A 20,930-nucleotide genomic window follows, 5' to 3' on the forward strand; every position below is an offset into this window, starting at 1 on the left:
TCCATGTCCCTCACCATCTTCCAGTCCCGCCTCAAGACCCATCTCTTCACCTCTGCCTATCCTTGGCCCCACGTGCCGTCCCTTTTCATCTGTGCATTAATTGCCTCATACTGTGTTTTGTATTGAATTCTGTATTTACTTTGTGTGCTAGTCATGTCTCTACTATTTATTTCATTCCCCTTACATGTTTTTCCTCTACCTGCTAAATTTTTGTAAGGTGTCCTTGAGACTCTTGAAAGGCGCCCATAAATAAAATTTATTATTATTATTATTATGACGTGGCATTCGAACTGCTCAGTATCTAGATGGTGCACATTCATCAACATCAATGAATTGCTCTATAAAGTCAATTGAAGATTATGGGAAATTTCTGAAGACTGGCTAGAATCTCTAAATGTGCATATGTGATACATAATAAAACAGTGGGAAGCCAACCTGAGAGCATGGAGTGGTAGCAACACTAATTGCCAGAAATATGCAAATGTTCAGAGTCACAAACAATCAACTTTGTTTTAGGTTGTTCCTCAGGATCAAGAGTGACCACAGCTTCGAATCTGTGGGTTCTGAGGGTGTTTGATGATGTCAATTTGGGATTATAAACCTCTTCACCGATGGGGTAGGAAGTGAATGATGGGTCAAGTGGGCAGTAGTTTGTGAGATTAGGTTCTCAACCAATGACATCTTTCTTAGCAAGTTTATTTACTTGGAAATAGGGAGCAAATTGAATACATTGGGAATCAAATGTAAATGCGACTAAAAAAAAATCCTGTCTAAGATAAAAGCCATTGCTGCCCATGTCTTTATCTCTAATTTCCTCTTCCACCTCAGGTTTCTGAACACACTGCTCTGCACCCCTTTTGACATCAGAAAATGAATGTAACATAACTTCCAGCATTTGACCACTAATGCCAATTTTTACATGTTCCAACGTGAGCTAAAACTGTGCTCAGATTTTAACATTCACCTTTGCTATCACTGGGACTCTCTGCTAATCCTCCGGCGACGTCACCAATCAATTAACACTGATTTTAATGTCTAATACTACTGTTATCCCACTCCTGCTGCTGAATCTTTCCTTTTTGTGCAATAGTTGCCATCACACCTGATTTCAATAATGTTCTCCTCCCTATTGCTTTCAGTTCCATCCTACACAACTTCCAACTCAAGTAAAATGCCACTGCCTTCCCATTCTCTTCAGTATTAGTTTCCCCTCATTCCTCTCAGCATGACTGCAAAAGGTTCATTATCATTTAGGTATGTGAAGAGGAAAAAATTAGTTAAGACCAAAGTTGGACCCTTGAATACTGTAAAGGGTGAATTTATTATGGGGAACAAGAAAATGGTAGATGTGTTGAACAGGTACTTTGGATCCGTCTTCACTAAGGAGGACACAAGCAATCTTCCTGATGTACCAGCCAGAGGATCTGGGGTCATTCAGGGACTGAAGTAAATCCACATTAGGCAGGAAATGGTGTTGGGTAGACTGATGGGACTGAAGGTTGATAAATCCCCAGGGCCTGATGGTCTGCATCCCAGGGTACTTAAGGAAGTGGCTCTAGAAATCGTGGACGCATTGGTGATCATTTTCCAATGTTCTATAGATTCAGGATCAGTTCCTGTGGATTGGAGGGTAGCTAATGTTATCCCACTTTTTAAGAAAGGCGGGAGAGTTATAGGGAATTATAGACCAGTTAGTCTGACATAGGTGGTGGGGAAGCTGGAGTCAATCATAAAAGATGAAATAGCAGCACGTTTGGATAGCAGTAACAGGATCGGTCCGAGTCAGCACGGAAGGGGAAATCATGCTTGACTAATCTTCTGGAATTTTTTGAGGATGCAACTAGGAAAATGGACAAGGGGGAGCCAGTGGATGTAGTGGACCTGGACTTTCAGAAAGCATTTGATAAGTTCCCATATAGGAGATTAGTGGGCAAAATTAGCGCACATGGTATTGGGGGTAGAGTGCTGACATGGATAGAAAATTGGTTGGCAGACAGGAAAACAAAGAGTAGGGATTAACGGGTCCTTTTCAGAATGGCAGGCAGTGAATAGTGGGGTACCGCAAGGCTCGGTGCTGGGACCACAGCTATTTTCAATATATATTAATGATTTAGATGAAGGGATTACAAGTAACATTAGCAAATTTGCAGACACAAAGCTGGGTGACAGTGTGAACTGTGAGGAGGATGCTATGAGAATGCAGGGTGACTTGAACAGGTTAGGTGAGTGGGCAGATATAGTTTAATGTGGATAAATGTGAGTTATCCACTTTGGTAGCAAAAACAGGAAGGAAGATTATTGTCTAAATGGTGTCGTTGGGAAAAGAGGATGTAGAAACGGGATCTGGGGGTCCTTGTTCATCAGTCAATGAAAGTAAGCATGCAGGTACAGCATGCAGTGAAGAAAGTAAATGGCATGTTGGCCTTCATAACAAGAGGAGTGAGACCACACCTGGAGTATTGTGTGCAGTTTTGGTCTCCACATTTGAGGAAGGACGTTCTTGCTATTGAGGGAGTGCAGCGTAGGTCCACAAGGTTATTTCCCGGGATGGCGGGACTGTTATATGCTGATAGAATGGAGCGGCTGGGCTTGTGTACTCTGGAATTTAGGATGAGTGGGAATCTTATTGAAACATAAGATTATTAAGGGTTTGGACATGTTAGAGGCAGGAAACATGTTCCCGATGTTGGGGTAGTCCAGAACCAGGGGCCACAGTTTAAGAATAAGGGGTAAGTCATTTAGAACAGAGATGAGGAAACACTTTTTCACACAGAGAGTTGTGAGTGTATGGAATTCTCTGCCTCTAAGAGGGCGGTGGAGGCCGGTTCTCTGGATATTGTCAAGGGAGAGCTAGATAGGGCTCTTGAAGCTAGCGAAGGCAGGGGATATGGGGAGAAGGCAGGAACGGGGTACTGATTGTGGATGATCAGCATTGATCACATTGAATGGCGGTGCTGGCTTGAAGGGCCGAAAGGCCTACTCTTACACCTATCGTCTATTGTCCAGATCCTCACGAACACATCTCCCTGTGGCGTGACCGCCACCTATCACATTTGGTCATAAGGAAGAGGAGTAGAATTGGGCCATTCGGCCCATCATGTCTACTCCACCATTCAAACATAGCTGATCTATTTCTCCCTCCTAACCCACTCTTCTGCTTCTCCCCATAGCCTCCGACACCTGTATGAAACAGTAATCTATCTATCTCTGCCTTAAAAATATCCACTGACGGCCTTCTGTGGCAAAGAATTCCACAGGTTCACCACTTTCTGACTAAAGATAAATCTCCTCTGCTTCTCTCATGTATTCTGCTTCCATTCGGACTCTCTTCAGACTCTCTTCCCATCAGCAGCAGGTAATTGAGCAGCTACTCAGTATACTGTAAATTGCCCCTCGTTATAGATGAGTCATAGAAATGTGGAGAGAATAAAATAGGGTCGTTGTAATTTTAAAATGTGTGTTTGATGATTGGCACAATCCTAGTGGACTGAAGGTCCCATGTTTGTGCGCGTCTCTCTTTTACCCTATGGCTGCATAACTTCTTAGTCACTTTTTTTTGCAGGAAGGAACTGCAGATGCTGGTGTAAATCGAAGATAGACAAAAAATGCTGGAGTAACTCAGCAGGACAGTCAGCATCTCTGGATTCCTTTTCTCCAGAGTTACTCCAGCATTTTGTGTCCATCAGTCACTTTCTTTCCTCCATAACTGGGATAGTTTGTAGATTAAATATTTTGTATGATTACAATAGACAATAGGTGCAAGAGTAGGCCATTCGGCTCTTCGAGCCAGCACCGCCATTCAATGTGATCATGGGTGATCATCCACAATCAGTACCCCATTCCTGCCCTCTCCCAATATCCTCTGACTCCGCTATCTTTAAGAGCTGTACGAACATCTTTAAGAGCTATATTACATCTCTACAGTTTCAGCTGTAGCTCACATGATAGCTCCCTTAACTTAAAATTGAAGATTGGACCTTTCAGTGCCACCCTTGAGACATGAACATTGAAACTGATACTCCCAATGAAATAATGAAAATGGTGCACTGTCAGAGATGCTAGTTTTCAGATTAGATGTTGAAGGACCATTGCTCTCAAGTGAATGTGAAAGATTCCATGGCGATAGTTTGAAGTAGATATGTGAAAAGAAAGAGATTAGTTAAAACAAATGTAGGTCCCTTGCAGTCAGAAACAGGTGAGTTGATCATGGGGAACAAGGATATGGCGGACCAATTGAATAAATACTTTGGTTCCGTCTTCACTAAGGAAGACATAAATAATCTGCCGGAAATAGCAGGGGACCGCGGGTCAAAGGAGTTGGAGGAATTGAGTGAAATCCAGGTTAGCCGGGAAGTGATGTTGGGTAAACTGAATGGATTAAAGGCCGATAAATCCCCAGGGCCTACAGTAACCCCACTTTTTAAGAAGGGAGGGAGAGAGAAAATGGGGAATTACAGACCAGTTAGTCTAACATCGGTAGTGGGGAAACTGCTAGAGTCAGTTATTAAAGATGGGATAGCAGCAAATTTGGAAAGTGGTGAAATCATTGGACAAAGTCAGCATGGATTTACGAAAGGTAAATCATGTCTGACAAATCTTATAGAATTTTTCGAGGATGTAACTAGTAGCGTGGATAGGGAGAACCAGTGGATGTGGTGTATCTGGACTTCCAGAAGGCTTTCGACAAGGTCCCACATAAGAGATTAGTATACAAACTTAAAGCACATGGCATTGGGGGTTCAGTATTGATGTGGATAGAGAACTGGCTGGCAAACAGGAAGCAAAGAGTAGGAGTAAACAGGTCCTTTTCACAATGGCAGGCAGTGACTAGTGGAGTACCGCAAGGCTCAGTGCTGGGACCCCAGCTATTTACAATATATATTAATGATCTGGATGAGGGAATTGAGGGCAATATCTCCAAGTTTGCGGATGACACTAAGCTGGGCGGCAGTGTTAGCTGTGAGGAGGATGCTAGGAGACTGCAAGGTGACTTGGATAGGCTGGGTGAGTGGGCAAATGTTTGGCAGATGCAGTATAATGTGGATAAATGTGAGGTTATCCATTTTGGTGGCAAAAACAGGAAAGCAGACTATTATCTAAATGGTGGCCGACTAGGAAAAGGGGAGATGCAGCTAGACCTGGGTGTCATGGTACACCAGTCATTGAAAGTAGGCATGCAGGTGCAGCAGGCAGGAAGAAAAGCGAATGGTATGTTAGCTTTCATAGCAAAAGGATTTGAGTATAGGAGCAGGGAGGTTCTACTGCAGTTGTACAGGGTCTTGGTGAGACTACACCTGGAGTATTGCGTACAGTTTTGGTCTCCAAATCTGAGGAAGGACATTATTGCCATAGAGGGAGTACAGAGAAGGTTCACCAGACTGATTCCTGGGATGTCAGGACTGTCTTATGAAGAAAGACTGGAAAGACTTGGTTTATACTCTCTAGAATTTAGGAGATTGAGAGGGGATCTTATAGAAACTTACAAAATTCTTAAGGGGTTGGACAGGCTAGATGCAGGAAGATTGCTCCCGATGTTGGGGAAGTCCAGGACAAGGGGTCACAGCTTAAGGATAAGGGGGTAATCCTTTAAAACCGAGATGAGAAGAACTTTTTTCACACAGACAGTGGTGAATCTCTGGAACTCTCTGCCACAGAGGGTAGTCGAGGCCAGTTCATTGGCTATATTTAAGTGGGAGTTAGATGTGGCCCTTGCGGCTAAGGGGATCAGAGGGTATGGAGAGAAGGCAGGTACGGGATACTGAGTTAGATGATCAGCCATGATCATGTTGAATGGCGGTGCAGGCTCGAAGGGCCGAATGGCCTACTCCTGCACATAATTCCTATGTTTCTATGTTTCTAAGATAATTTTCCCTAAAATTCTGGTAAATATTTATCGCTCAACCCAAATTGTTAAAATAGATTGTTCAATCATTATCTTTACATTGCAGGTAACCTGTACCTGTTCACTTGATTACAGTATCATTGGAATAATAAAATGAGAGAAAAAATGGCACACAATATTAAAAAAGGGCCGTCGTCATTACCATTTGTCCAAGCAATGAAGTAGTTCTGTCTGACAGCTGCAGTGGGACATAGGTAGCATACATCACCATCTGTGGCATCACTGGCATCGGGAGTACTGCAGCACAAAGAACATAAAAAGTGCCATTTTAAACAATGGTATACCACTAGTCAACTTTCCTACCCTTTTATCTCTACACAATAGCAGTAACTTTTTTTCAAAATCGGGTTGGTGTCGGTTCAGCACAAATGAAGAGATTTGGCCATTTGTGCCAGTGCCAATTACATTACTTCTCCTCCCTTTGCATATTTCTTTTTTGTACGTTTTAAGAATACAGACACTTTTGAAAGCGATTGTAGAATATGCCCCCACCGCCAAATTTGACAGTGCAATAAACATCATAGCAACTTGCTGCACATTGTTCCAAGGTTCAATTGCCAATTATTTCAAATCCTCTAATCACCCACAGTGGAAACATTCTTTGGATGACAGATGGGGAGGGGGTAACATTTTGATGTAATGAAGGTCATACTTTAAATGCATGTACAATTCTCTTCCTTTAAGAGATAAATGTTAAACACCATTTGGGTTTGAACAATGGATCACTTTAGTCGTGCACAAATTGAAAAGATGCTATCTGTAAACTGGGCTATGTTTGTTTGAACAAAGCTATTCATACCAGATATTGTTCATAAATGTAATGCTGAAACTGAATATTGAACAGGTACAGGGAAACCTGCTGTAGGAAAGATGTCATTAAACTGAAAAGGATTAACAACATTTAATCCCTCAGAGAAGATTTACGAGGTTGCTGCCAAGACTCCAGGGCCTGAGCTGAAGGGAGAGGTTGAACAAGTTAGGACTTTCTTCCTTGTAGCATAGGAAGATGAGGGGTGATCTCATAGAGGAAATAAGATCATTAAATGAATAGATATGTTAAATACACAGATTCTTCTACCCAGAGTAGGGAATCAAGAACCCTTGATTCAAGAGGACATAGGTTTAAGGTGAGGAAGAAAATAATTATTAAGTAACCTGAAGGGCAACTATTTTTACACAAATGGTGGTAAGTAAAGGAATGGGCTGGCAGAAGAAGTAGTTGAGCCAGACACTATCACAATGTTTAAGAAACATTTGGACAGGTACATGGATAGGAAAGGTTTGGAAGGATGTGGTGCCAAACACAGACAGATTACAATATATGGGGCAGGTTGGCCGGCGTGAACTAGTTGGGCCTTTGGGCTTGATTCCACATTGTATACGACTCAAAACCATTTATCCCCTTGTTCTGTTATTCAATCATCGGACAAAGATAATGTGATACATCATTCTAAAGTGGTTATCAATAGTATTAGATTAAACTAGAAGTAATATGGCCAAGGGGAAGGAGTGTTCTGAGAATCAAGAGTGTTTCAGGAACCAGCAACAAATGATCAGAGAATTGAAAAAGAAGAATTGAAAAGAAAATATAAAAAAATGAAAAATATGAAGAACTATTTAAAAATAGAAGAGCGTCTAAAATGCTGTAAAAACGTAGTGAGTAGCAAAACTAAATGTGAACCCTGTAGAGTCCAAGACAGAAGAAAATACAGTGGGGAATAAAGAAATGGCTGAAGTAAATAAATATTTAATCAATATCTTAATGGTTGCATATGCCAGAAATGGTTGGTGACAGCTGCGCAAATCAGAATAGGAAACTTGAAATTATTAATAACGGGAAAGAAAAGTACTGGAAGAATTAAGAGGAAAGAAAGTCTCCAAATCACCTTGACTGGATAGTCCTTATGTTCAACTTTAAAACAAGAGAAGATGCATCAGCTATGGTGTTCCAAAATTCTAAGATTCAGAAATATTGTTGGCACACAGGAATCTAACATCTTATTTAAGAAAGGCATGCTGAAGAAAATAGCTGACAAATCAATTTGACATCAATGCAAGTGCTGAAACCTATTATCATGGAGTATAAAGGCAATTGTAATAAAATTAGGCAAAGGCAACACGGTTTAATGAAAGAGAAATCTTGCTTGATACATTGCATAATATATTTTCGAAGTATATAAGAAGCATGCCAGATAAAAGAGGATTGCAGCAGTTCAAGAATATGTTTTGCCACCATCTTAGGTTTGGTATTAAATGTTAATCATGCCGGTGATGTCCACATTCGATAAACAAAAATAACAGACTGGGCAGAATGTCCATCTGTAACTTATATTTAAACACAATTCACAGATGAGGAAAAGGCTATTACACAATATAAGAGCTTAGGGTATTGGAGGTAATATGGATCATGAATTGGATAAAGAATCTTTGTCAACATAGCATGCCATCATAAGTAGTGCCCGCTCCTCAGCTACTTACAGTGGCTTGCAAAAGTATTCATACCCCTTGAACTTTTCCATATTTTGTCACGTTACAACCACAAACGCAAATGTATTTTATTGGGATTTTATGTGATAGACCCACACAAAGTGGTGCATAGTTGTGAAGTGGAAGGAAAATGATACATGGTTTTCAAATTTTTTTACAAATAAAAAACTGAAAAGTGTGGCGTGCAAAGGTATTCGTGCCCCCTGAGTCAATACTTTGTAGAACCACCTTTCGCTGCAATTACAGCTGCAAGTCTTTTGGGGTACGTCTCTACCAGCTTTGCACATCTAGAGACTGAAATTTTTGCCCATTCTTCTTTGCAAAATAGCTCAAGCTCAGTCAGATTGGATGGAGAGCATCTGTGAACAGCAATTTTCAAGTCTTGCCAGAGATTCTCAATTGGATTTAGGTCTGGATTTTGACTGGGCCATTCTAACACATGAATATGCTTTGATCTAAACCATTCCATTGTAGCTCTGGCTGTATGTTTAGGGTCGTTGTCCTGCTGGAAGGTGAACCTCCGCCCCAGTACAAGTCTTTTGCAGACTCCAACAGGTTTTCTTCCAAGATTGCCCTGTATTTGGCTCCATCCATCTTCCCATCAACTCTGACCAGCTTCCCTGTCCCTGCTGAACAAAAGCATCCCCACAGCATGATGCTGCCACCACCATGTTTCACAGTGGGGATGGTGTGTTCAGGGTGATGTGCAGTGCTGGTTTTCCGCCACACATAGCGTTTTGCATATAGGCCAAAAACATCAATTTTGGTCTCATCTGACCACAGCACCTTCCTCCACATGTTTGCTGTACCTCCCACATGGCTTGTGGAAAACTGCAAACGGGACTTCTTATGGCCTTTTTTCAACAATGGCTTTCTTCTTGCCACTCTTCCATAAAGACCCGATTTGTGGAGTGCACGACTAATAGTTGTCCTATGGACAGATTCTCCCACCTGAGCTGAGGATCTCTGCAGCTCCTCCAGAGTTACCATGGGCCTCTTGGCTGCTTCTCTGATCAATGCTCTCCGTGCCCGGCCTGTCAGTTTAGGTGGACGGCCATGTCTTGGTAGGTTTGCAGTTGTGCCATACTCTTTCCATTTTTGGATGATGGTTTGAACAGTGCTCCGTGAGATGTTTGGGATATATTTTTATAACCTAACCATGCATTAAACATCTCCACAACGTTATTCCTGACCTGTCTGATGTGTTCCTTGGGCTTCATGATGCTATTTGTTCACTAATGTTCTCTAACAAACCTCTGAGGCCTTCACAGACAGCTGTAATTATACTGAGATTAGATTACACACATGGACTCTATTTACTAATCAGGTGACTTCTGAAGGCAATTGGTTGCACTGGATGTATTTAGGGGTATCAGAGTAAAGGGGGCTGAATACTTTTGCACGCCACACTTTTCAGTTTTTTATTTGTAAAAAAATTTGAAAACCATGTATCATTTTCCTTCCACTTCACAATTATGCGCCACTTTGTGTTGGTCTATCACATAAAATCCCAATAGAATACATTTACGTTTGTGGTTGTAACGTGACAAAATGTGGAAAAGTTCAAGGGGTATGAATACTTTTGCAAGCCACTGTATATAGTGACCTAAACATAAGTAAAGTGTGCAACATACATAGGATTGCTGACAAAGCTACAATAGAAAATGCCTTGGAAAGATGACATAAAATATCAGGGAAGGATATTTGGAAATTTAGCTTGTAAAGTAATGGAAAATTATGAAAATGCAATGTTATTAATTTTGGTAATGAGAATAGTGACAATAGAAAATGTTTTGTTTTTACAAATGGTGAAAAGCCAATAAATTATAGCACATAGTGTATTCTAGATAGCGAGCTCAATGAAATGTTCATATTTAATAGTCAATTACTGCAAACAAATAGGAAGCCGAATGACACAATGCCACTTATTTCAAGAAATTTGTGGAGAAGAGCAAGCAAACCATAATGCAGTAGGGTTATTATGAGATGATACCAGATACATTTTACGCAGTCTACATGCAAAAGGGAGTTTTTGCAACATAGATTTACTAGATTGATTCTCAGGGTGAGGAGAGGTGGAAGAAAGTTTCTCACACAAAAAAAAACAGACAAAATCAGCTTAGTCTCACTGGAAATTAGAAGAATGAGTGAAGATCTCACTAAAATAGGTAAGATTTGCGAGGGAGCACAGTAGATCTTGAGGGGAGTATAAAATCCATCCATCTGAAGGCACAATGAATCTTCACCTCATGACATTTAAGAGAAATAAACAGAGTATTACCAAGCACAGATCTGTCTCAGCCTCACTGAAGCCATTAACTCCATCAATCAGGTAGTATTGTGGTGCTCTCTTCTTAAATACGACTGCCCACAGGAATTCAAATCCGTTTTACGTTTGCTTCATGATGGTACAGTAGAGTGCATTTTATCAAATGAGTCTACAGCAGAGCCAATATCAGCTCAAACCTGCATCTGCAAAGCCACAGAAATTATTTTTGCTGCAATGTTGCACCTGACATCCAGAACATAGATTACCCAACTTCAATAGTGTGGTAGAATTTGGGGACGTTGATGGGAACATAGGAGGTATAACATACAGGGTTAAAGGGATTGCTATTTAAATTAGTCTAGGTTTGATGGGCTGAATGGCATGAGACGAAGGTGTATGGAAATATTAATTGTTTCTAGACTCCTGCAACAGAAACTCTGTTCTTTGTTCTAGTAAGACATTACCAGAGGAAAAGGGAAAAAAATCAAGGATGCACTCAAAATGTTTCCGAAAAAATGCAACATCCTGGGAATTCCTTGCTCATGATTACACAAAGTGGAGAGGTATTTGGGGTGGAACTGAGAGCATGGAAGCTCAATGCAAATTGTAAAAGGAGTACAACATTCCAACTACTACCTATTGTTTGACACATCAAACAAGGGGCACAACTCTGATGCTACAGGATCAAAAAAAAAGAGAGCACAGGTTGGAACAAATGTATTATGCAAAATGTATCTCCGCTATTTATCCCTGTCATTCCTCATAAATGTGAGTCTCACATCCTTACCTCTTTTTGGATGAGGAATTTTCTCCTGGATTCCCTCTTAAATTTATGTGGCTATTTCATATTTGGAACCTTTGGCTTTGGATTCCTCCAGAAAAAAAAAAAATCTTTACATCTACTTCCCTGTTTCCTTTAATCTTACTAGGATCCATTCCCTGTGCTATTTTTAAACATGGGATTCACTACAAAATTTGATTATAATACTGTGTACTTCTTTAAAAAATGTGAATTTAAAATGTTTTGTTGTATTAACAGGGAATACCATCCAATAGCGTGAAAAAGTTCTTCAAATGTTGGTGTATTGGATTTTTACTGTATGATAATAATCAGTCTCTTCAACATCGCTTTACTTTGGAGTCAGCCTGGTGAACATTTTTGTACTTTCACCAAAGCCTTGAATTACTTTGTATAATATGGCTCCTGAACTGTTTTATGTAGAACATATTGAATGGGGTTGCCTACGAGATGTAGATTAACAGTGCAGGGCTTTGGCCATTTAAGATTTTTATCTCATCCAAGACTTACTGCTTTAAAAATATTTAATACACAGTAGGAAGTGGAAAATCAATGAGTAACTTGGTAATGATGGAAGTTGTGTTGTCACTAGCATCACCATTAGATGGCAGCACACTTTCATTTGAGTTACTGATTTGATCAAAGTTACTCCTTTAGTTGATTTCTCCTTTGTCTCCTCTCAGAGTCTGCTTCTGATTATCCTTTCCACACTTACCATTTCTTCATCAAAATGATGTTCAAAGTTTCGGAACATCAGCAAGCTTAATCAAAGTAAATTTTGTCATGAAATACAAAAGAAATGAAAATGCTGCAATTCTGAATTAAAATCTGAAAATGCTGAGAATACTCAGTAGGTCATGTAGCACCTGCGTAATGAGTTATCTTTTTTAAGTTGAAGATCCTTTGTCAAAACTTAGTTATTGCTTGATCTTAGTTTAAGGTAAGATGCCATGCATTCTATGGTCACAAATTCAAACTTCTAAACATCACCACTAGAATCAGCGCTTTTTTTGAGATGGTACGTGCTGGTAAAACATGCAGCACCTCTAAAATACGAAATATCTTTATTTTGTTTCCTGGCCATATGACATGGGTTGTAGGGTAATCAATAGTGAGGGTTGGAATTAGTGAATAAAGATGTGGATTGCGCTAATGTGGTGGCAGGAAACTGCAGACAATGTCTACCAGGAATGTCATTGATTATGCGTATACCTACCATTATACAGGTATTTGGACCTCTGCAGGAAACTGCAGACAAAATCTAATAGGAATGATTATGTGTGTACCTAGCTTTGTAACAAAAAAACGGATCTATGTTAACACACTTAGACTTGTGGATCATCATCTAATTCTGTTTGTGATCTGATTAAGTCTTTCTGAGTTCCATCCTGTAATTAAGATTTTGTTGTATTGTTATTCAAGTTTACGAGTAATCTTATCATCTGAGAATATAAAAATGTACCAGAATTATACTTGACAGGTCAGCTTTGGTTGGCCTCCTGGTGCGCAAACACCAGTTTAATAAATCGCCCATTACTTCGAACACCAACTCCATGTGGCCTTTTCATTTTTCACAAGTTATAGCAGTAGAATTAGGCTATTCAGTCCATTGAGTCTACTCCAGTATTCAATCATGGCCGAGCTTGAGGCTCAGTTAGAAACTGGCAAGTATGATGGTGTGGGAATTACTGAGACATGGTTGCAAGAGGGCCAGGGCTGGGAACTGAATATTCAAGGGTATACCTCCTATCGAAAAGACAGACAGGTGGGCAGAGGGTGTGGGGTTGCTCTGTTGGTGAGGAATTAAATTCAGTCCCTTGCAAGGGTTGACATTGAAAGAGGAGATGTGGAATCAGTATGGATAGAACTAAGGAATTGTAAGGGTACAAATACCCTAATGGGACTAATCTACAGGCCCCCAAACTGTAGCCTGGACATAGGGTGCAAGTTGAATCAGGAGTTAAAATTGGCATAATGCTGTGGTTGTTATGGGAGATTTCAACATGCAGGTAGACTGGGAAAATCAGGTTGGTACTGGACCCTAAGAAAGGGACTTTGTGGAGTGACTTTGCGATGGATTCTTAGAACAGCTTGTATTCAAGCCTAAAAATGGTTTCAAACTTCAGCGATAGAGTAATACTGGCTAATATATATATATTTATATCTATTTATATATCTATATCTATTTATATATCTATATCTATATCTATTTATATATCTATATCTATATTGATTTATATATCTATATCTATTTATATATCTATATCTATATCTATACACACACCATTTTTACTTTGACAGTTTTAGCCTAGCAATAACACTTTTCTCATCAAAGAAAGCTATTGATGAAAAGCCTTTCAATAATCTCACCAGGGAATTAGGATGTATGTGAGAACAGGGGCAAAAAATGTCAAAACCTCCAACAACTACGCTTCCAACTTACATTCTATTACAGATAGAGAAGCATTCCGAGAAAGAGTTCCAGGTCGTTGAATTAATGATTTGCTTTTCTCTTTATTGTGTTCTCCTTCTTTTATCTTTTTCTTCCCAGCTTCCTTTGTTTCTAGTTTATCTGAGAAAATAGGTTTTAAAATTACTGAAAGCACATGTATGCCTTTTTTAACGTCCAGCTGACTATCTACACTATTGCAACCAAATCTCCAGGATTACAATAAGATAGACTTAATTTATAAATGGTGACTATTTCATGAGAACATAAATTTAACCACGGTTTGTTGGGTTAATCTATCAAAAATATATAGATTAGGGATGTAGGCTTATGATTCTGGCTGTTGCATTGCTGGAAGTGAGGCTAGTTCCATCTACAGCAAATTACAGTCTAAATTGTAGGGGGTACATTCAGGATGTACAAACCCAGCACTTGGCTGGAACGTAGTAAACATGCATGTACAGAGAAGATAGAATGAATTCAATCCACGCTTTAAATTGGAAAACTGAAATGGAAGGGAGACAAATAACTATATTTTGGAGAGATGTGGGCGAAGTCCCGTTGTTTGAAATAACACCTGCCGATGCTTGAAGGTGCATGTAAGAGCAACGTAAGAAAATGCAGACAATCCAAGAAGGAAGATCAGGAGTTAGATTAAAAAGGCATGAAGCAAGCTTCCCGGAGTAATTTCATCCATTTGACTTGCAACCTACCAATACATCTCAAAACATGCATCATTGAGCAAGCCTTTCCACCTATCACTATCTGTCCTTTATTTTCTCTATGGGGGCAGTTATGCACTCCAATGGTCATGCCATAAGCACTGGGAATGTCTGGTTGTGGGATGGCCTGAACCACATATCCTCATGCAGAATAAACTAGAGAGACCATGGGAAGCCACATGTCCAATTTCTACTGAAATGAGTATGTCGAACGAGTAATGCAAAATGTTGACTAGTCCTTCTACAGCTTTGCAATAATTAGGATTTCAAAGCCATGGAGGAACCAACCAAACAGTGCCTAGGTATCATACAATGCCTTATTTTTCTTCTTCACTGGATTAATTTGAGCATGAAATCATTGAGAAACCAGTAAAAGGCATGCAACATTCCATCTCAGTTTTGCTGATTTCATCATAATTTTGCCATTTTAACTAATTTATATTAATTGCATTGACTACCTTCTTACCAGCTTACTTTCACACCAAAATGTATTCCCTCCAAAGCATCTCAACACCCTTGGTAAACCAAGCACCATTGGCTTCCCAATCCTGAAATATTATCTTGGCAAAGCCAAAGGGAAATATTTAAATTGGAATAGTTAAGCGCAAGGATAAATACAATTAATTTCGGTAGACAATAAAACATGCACACCTTGTGCTACAGGTCCAGGGTTTTGAACAGACCAAAGTCTGGTAAATCTTTCACATTGCATAACAATTTTGTAATATCAATCATACATGCAATGAGTGAATAGTTTCCAAAATATATTTTAGGTCTTCCAGGATGGTATGATGGTGTAATGCCTATTTGTGATGAGTCTATAGGCATAAGCAGTGAGAGTAAACAAAATGCACTGAGCATTGTACATTACAATGAGGTCCCCCCCCACATCCTTCTAAAAATCCAGCAAGTACAGGCCCAGAGCTGTCAAACGTTCATCATACGTTAACACAATCATTCGCGAGGCAGCATGAGGTACAAATGGAGTCAATTCCACAATTCGCTGCAATTTCTTGCGGTCTTGGGTACAGCTGTGATGCATCCAAACCAAGCTGTGATGCATCCTGTTAAAATGCTTTCTATGGTGCATCTGTAGATGTTGGTGAGAGTTGCAGGGGACATGCCGGATTTCCTAAGCCTTCTGAGGAAGTAGAGGCATTGGTGTGATAGCGAGCTTCCAAATCTGAATAAGTACACTGAAAGGGGGTAACGTGGACACCATCTGCAGGGAGCACAACTTACTCAGGAAGTTCCAGGCCTTCAACAAAAATACCATCTGAGGAATATTATCACACAAATATTTATCTTCAGTGGAGCATTGAAAATGTAAGTATTAATACTGAAAGTGCACCTCTAAAAAGTGTGAAAACAAAATATTACATGAATCAACAAATAATGTGTATTCTATGGCATTGTTAATAGTACAAATAGTTCAGGGGGGTTCACAGAAATGTTGGATACAATTTGACACTGAATTACAGCTGGGATAGGTGATCAAATATTTGGTGATGCAGGAGGATTCAATAAGTAACTTAAAGGAGGAGAGGCTGAGGACAAAACATTCAGATCTTGGGATACATGATGGATGAATCAACACAGATCAATAATAATGGATCAACACAATTAAGAGGCAAGAAAAATGAAGGATGCACAGGGGATTAGACTCAGTGAACATACTGACAGACATGAAGCACATGATTGAAGGATGGATAGATTTGTGTGTTAGGGCACAGGAACAAGATTTTGGATGGATTTAAGTTTTCAGATCGCACAAACTGAATAGGCTATCTTAACATCCTGGAGTAACAAAAACATTGATAGAAGTTTCATCAACAGGGAAGAGAGGGCACCAGAGGAAATTAGAGTGATGGCATCAGCAAATCAATTCTTTTTTAAAAAATGAATGGCTATACCTTTGACAACTTTTTCTGCTGGTTTGATAGCAGCACTCTCTACCTTTGTCTCCTTCTCTTTTTCACCAGTTTCCATCGGGTCTGTTAAAACCGACACTTCTGCAGCCGGTTCCTCAGGTACAGGGGGCTCCTGGTTTGTCAAAATGAACTCTGGCACCATAGTCTTGAGAAAGGACCAGATTTTCTCAAACTCTTCAGATCTGCAAGAAATAATAATGGATCAAATGTCATTGTCAGGAATATCTTCCCTATTCACAATGACATGAATACATTTTAGGTATAAAATGTAAAACATAATGCTGGCATTAATAAAAGTGCTACAAAGGAAAAATTGGGGGGGGGGGGAAAGAAACATATAAATGTATATACGTAAACTTTCAGTTCTCCAACCAGAAGTTTAATTATGCAAAGTAGTTATGGTATTAAAACAGTAGCATAAGAGAATCTAGAGAGAGCCCAATAGCTATAACAGGAATAATTCACTATTTTTTAAATTATCATTTAGAGACTGTGGACAGCCCTGGTAAGACTTGAACTTTCTGTCTGTTCCTAACTTCCCCAACAGGATGGTAGTAGTTTACACAAAAAAGCTGGAGAAACTCAGCGGGTGCAGCAGCATCTATGGAGCGAAGGAGATAGGCAACGTTTCGGGCCGAAACCCTTCTTCAGACTGATCGGGGGCGGGGGTGGGTGGGGACAAGAAAGGGAAAAGGAGGAGTAGCCAGAAGGCTGGGGGATGGGAGGAGACAGCAGGGGGGCTAAGGAAGGGGAGAAGACAGCAAGGACTAACAAAATTGGGAGAATTCGATGTTCATGCCCCCGGGGTGCAGACTCCCCAAACGGAATATGAGGTGCTGTTCCTCCAATTTCCGGTGCTGCTCGCTGTGGCCATGGAGGAGACCCAGGACAGAGAGGTCGGAGGCGGAGTGGGAGGGGGAGTTGAAGTGCTGAGCCACCGGGAGGTCAGCTTGGTTATTGCGGACCGAGCGGAGGTGTTCGGCGAAACAATCGCCCAACCTCCGCTTGGTCTCACCGATATAGATCTGCTGACATCTAGAGCAGCGGACGCAATAGATGAGGTTGGAAGAGATGCAGGTAAACCTCTGTCGCACCTGGAACGATTGCTTGGGTCCTTGAACGGAGTCGAGGGGGGAGGTAAAGGGACAAGTGTTGCATCTCTTGCGGTTGCAAGGGAAAGTGCCCGGGGAGGGGGTGGACCGAGAGGGAAGGGAAGAATTGACAAGGGAGTTATGGAGGGAGCGGTCTTTGCGGAAGGCAGATATGGGGGGAGATGGGAAGATGTGGCGAGTTGTGGGGTCACGTTGGAGGTGGCGAAACTGACGGAGGATTACTTTTTGTATGTGACGGCTGGTGGGGTGAAAGGTGAGGACTAGGGGGACTCGGCCCTTGTTGCGAGTGCGGGGATGGGGAGAGAGAGCAGTGTTGCGGGGTATGGAAGAGACCCTGGTGCAAGCCTCATTTATGGTGGAGGAGGGGAACCCCCGTTCCCTGAATAGTGAGGACATTTCAGATGTCCTGGTGTGGAACGCCTCATCCGTGGAGCAGATGCGGCGTAGACGGAGGAATTGGGAGTAGGGGATGGAGTCCTTACAGGAAGCAGGGTGGGAAGAAGTGTAGTCCAGATAGCCATGGGAGTCAGTGGGTTTATAGTGTATGTCGGTTAGAAGTCTATCACCTGCAATGGAGATAGTGAGGTCAAGGAATGGTAGGGAAGTGTCGGAGATGGTCCAGGTGTATTTGAGTGCCGGATGGAAGTTAGTGGTGAAGTGGATGAAGTCAGTCAGTTGTGTGCGGGTGCAGGAGGTGGCACCAAAGCAGTCGTCGATGTAGCAGAGGTAGAGGTCGGGGATGGGGCCCTGGTATGTATTGAACAAGGATTGCTCGACGTAACCTACAAATAGGCAGGCATAGCTGGGGCCCATGCGTGTGCCCATAGCTACGCCTTGTATTTGGAGGAAGTGGGAGGAGTCGAACGTGAAGTTATTGAGGGTAAGGACCAGCTCCGCTAGGCGGAGGAGAGTGTCAGTGGCTGGGTATGGGTTGCTTCTCTGGTCGAGGAAGAACCGGAGGGCTGTGAGACCATCGTGGTGGGGGATGGAGGTGTATAGTGATTGGACGTCCATGGTGAAGATGAGGGGGTGAGGGCCTGGAGAATTGAATGCGCGGAGACGACGGAGAGTGTCTGAGGTGTCTTGAACATAGGTAGGGAGGGATTTAACCAAGGGTGATAGGATGGAGTCAAGGTATTTGGAAATGAGTTCGGTGGGGCACGAACAGGCGGAGACAATTGGTCTTCCGGGACAATCAGGTTTGTGGATTTTAGGGAGAAGGTAAAATCGGGCTGTGCGGGGCTGGGGAACGATGAGGTTGGAGGCTCGGTCGGGTAGGGCATTGGAGTGGATGAAGTTGGTGATGGTGCTGGAGATGGTGGCCTGGTGCTCGTCAGTGGGGTCATGGTCCAGGGGTAAGTAGGAGGATGTGTCCGATAGTTGGCGCGTGGCCTCAGCTTTGTAGAGATCGGCGCGCCAGACTACCACGGCACCTCCCTTGTCAGCGGGTTTGATAACCAAATCTGGGTTGTTGCGGAGTGAGTCGATGGCAGAACGTTCATGTGGTGAGAGATTGGAGTGAGACAGGGGAGTGGAGAAGTTGAGGCGGTTGATGTCGCGACGGCAGTTATTGATAAAAAGTTCTAAAGCCGGAAATTGGCCACAGGGGGGGTTCCACGAGGAGGGGGTGCGGGAAAAGGGGTCATCAGTGGGGGGCGAGGACTCCTTCCCATGGAAGAAAGCTGTGAGGCGGAGGCGACGGTAAAAGCGCTCCAAGTCGTGGTGGGGCGCGGAATTCATTGAGGTGGGGACGGAGGGGGACAAAGGTAAGACCTCTGTTGAGGACGGACCGTTCGGTGTTGGAGAGGGGGAGGTCGGGGGGGATGGTGAACACTCGACAGGGATGGGGGTTGGGGCCGGAGGAAGGCAGGTGGGGACGAGAGGCGATGTGTGGTGGGGGGGTGGTGGGTGGTCAGGGGGTGGGGGGGTGAGAGGGCTGTGGTGTGGGTGGGGAAGAGCAGGGGCCACACAGTTAGAGGGGGTGGGGGGAGGAGACTTACAGTTACAGGAGACTTACAGGAGACTTACATAATGAGGCTTGCACCAGGGTCTCTTCCATAAATGAGGCTTGCACCAGGGTCTCTTCCATACCCCGCAACACTGCTCTCTCTCCCCATCCCCGACCTCTACCTCCGCTACATCGACGACTGCTTTTGTGCCACCACCTGCACCCACACACAACTGACTGACTTCATCCACTTCACCACTAACTTCCATCCGGCACTCAGGGCCGAGTCCCCCTAGTCCTCACCTTTCACCCCACCAGCCGTCACATACAAAAAGTAATCCTCCGTCAGTTTCGCCACCTCCAACGTGACCCCACAACTCACCACATCTTCCCATCTCCCCCCATATCTGCCTTCCGCAAAGACCGCTCCCTCCATAACTCCCTTGTCAATTCTTCCCTTCCCTCTCGGTCCACCCCCTCCCCGGGCACTTTCCCTTGCAACCGCAAGAGATGCAACACTTGTCCCTTTACCTCCCCCCTCGACTCCGTTCAAGGACCCAAGCAATCGTTCCAGGTGCGACAGAGGTTTACCTGCATCTCTTCCAACCTCATCTATTGCGTCCGCTGCTCTAGATGTCAGCAGATCTATATCGGTGAGACCAAGCGGAGGTTGGGCGATCGTTTCGCCGAACACCTCCGCTCGGTCCGCAATAACCAAGCTGACCTCCCAGTGGCTCAGCACTTCAACTCCCCCTCCCACTCCGTCTCCGACCTCTCTGTCCTGGGTCTCCTCCATGGCCACAGCGAGCAGCACCGGAAATTGGAGGAACAGCACCTCATATTCCGTTTGGGGAGTCTGCACCCCGGGGGCATGAACATCGAATTCTCCCAATTTTGTTAGTCCTTGCTGTCTCCTCCCCTTCCTTAGCCCCCCTGCTGTCTCCTCCCATCCCCCAGCCTTCTGGCTACTCCTCCTTTTCCCTTTCTTGTCCCCACCCACCCCCGCCCCCGATCAGTCTGAAGAAGGGTTTCGGCCCTAAACGTTGCCTATCTCCTTCGCTCCATAGATGCTGCTGCACCCGCTGAGTTTCTCCAGCTTTTTTGTGTAACCTTCGATTCTCCAGCATCTGCAGTTCCCTCTTAAACAGGATGGTAGTAGTTATGCTTTAGATGCAGTCCTTCTTGCGAAGGCACACCCAACGTTGTTGGGCATGGAGTTCCAGGATTTAAACCCTGCAACAGTGAGGCTACAGTGATGCATGTCCAAGTCTTGATAGTGTGTGGGAATCTGCAAGTCAAGAGTCATATAGC

The 20,930-nt window shown here is 42.7% G+C and overlaps 1 protein-coding gene across 6 annotated transcripts in view; it reads right to left on the bottom strand.

The window, feature by feature from the left end:
* The window catches only part of adgb (androglobin), a 205,511-nt gene that overhangs the window by 131,668 nt on the left and 52,913 nt on the right, over nucleotides 1–20,930 (bottom strand). For 5 of the 6 annotated variants that reach the window (XM_055639044.1, XM_055639043.1, XM_055639049.1 and 2 more), the window contains 3 exons: nucleotides 16,542–16,741; nucleotides 13,901–14,029; nucleotides 6,045–6,139 (listed from right to left, as the gene is read on the bottom strand). In XM_055639044.1, coding sequence (XP_055495019.1) covers nucleotides 6,045–6,139; nucleotides 13,901–14,029; nucleotides 16,542–16,741 — 424 coding nt within the window. The remainder of the gene's footprint in view (nucleotides 1–6,044; nucleotides 6,140–13,900; nucleotides 14,030–16,541; nucleotides 16,742–20,930) is intronic. The other variant, XM_055639046.1, reaches the window with a different exon arrangement.

The sequence above is a fragment of the Leucoraja erinacea genome, chromosome 8 (genome assembly GCF_028641065.1).
Source record: "Leucoraja erinacea ecotype New England chromosome 8, Leri_hhj_1, whole genome shotgun sequence".
Classification (NCBI taxonomy): Eukaryota; Metazoa; Chordata; class Chondrichthyes; order Rajiformes; family Rajidae; genus Leucoraja; species Leucoraja erinaceus.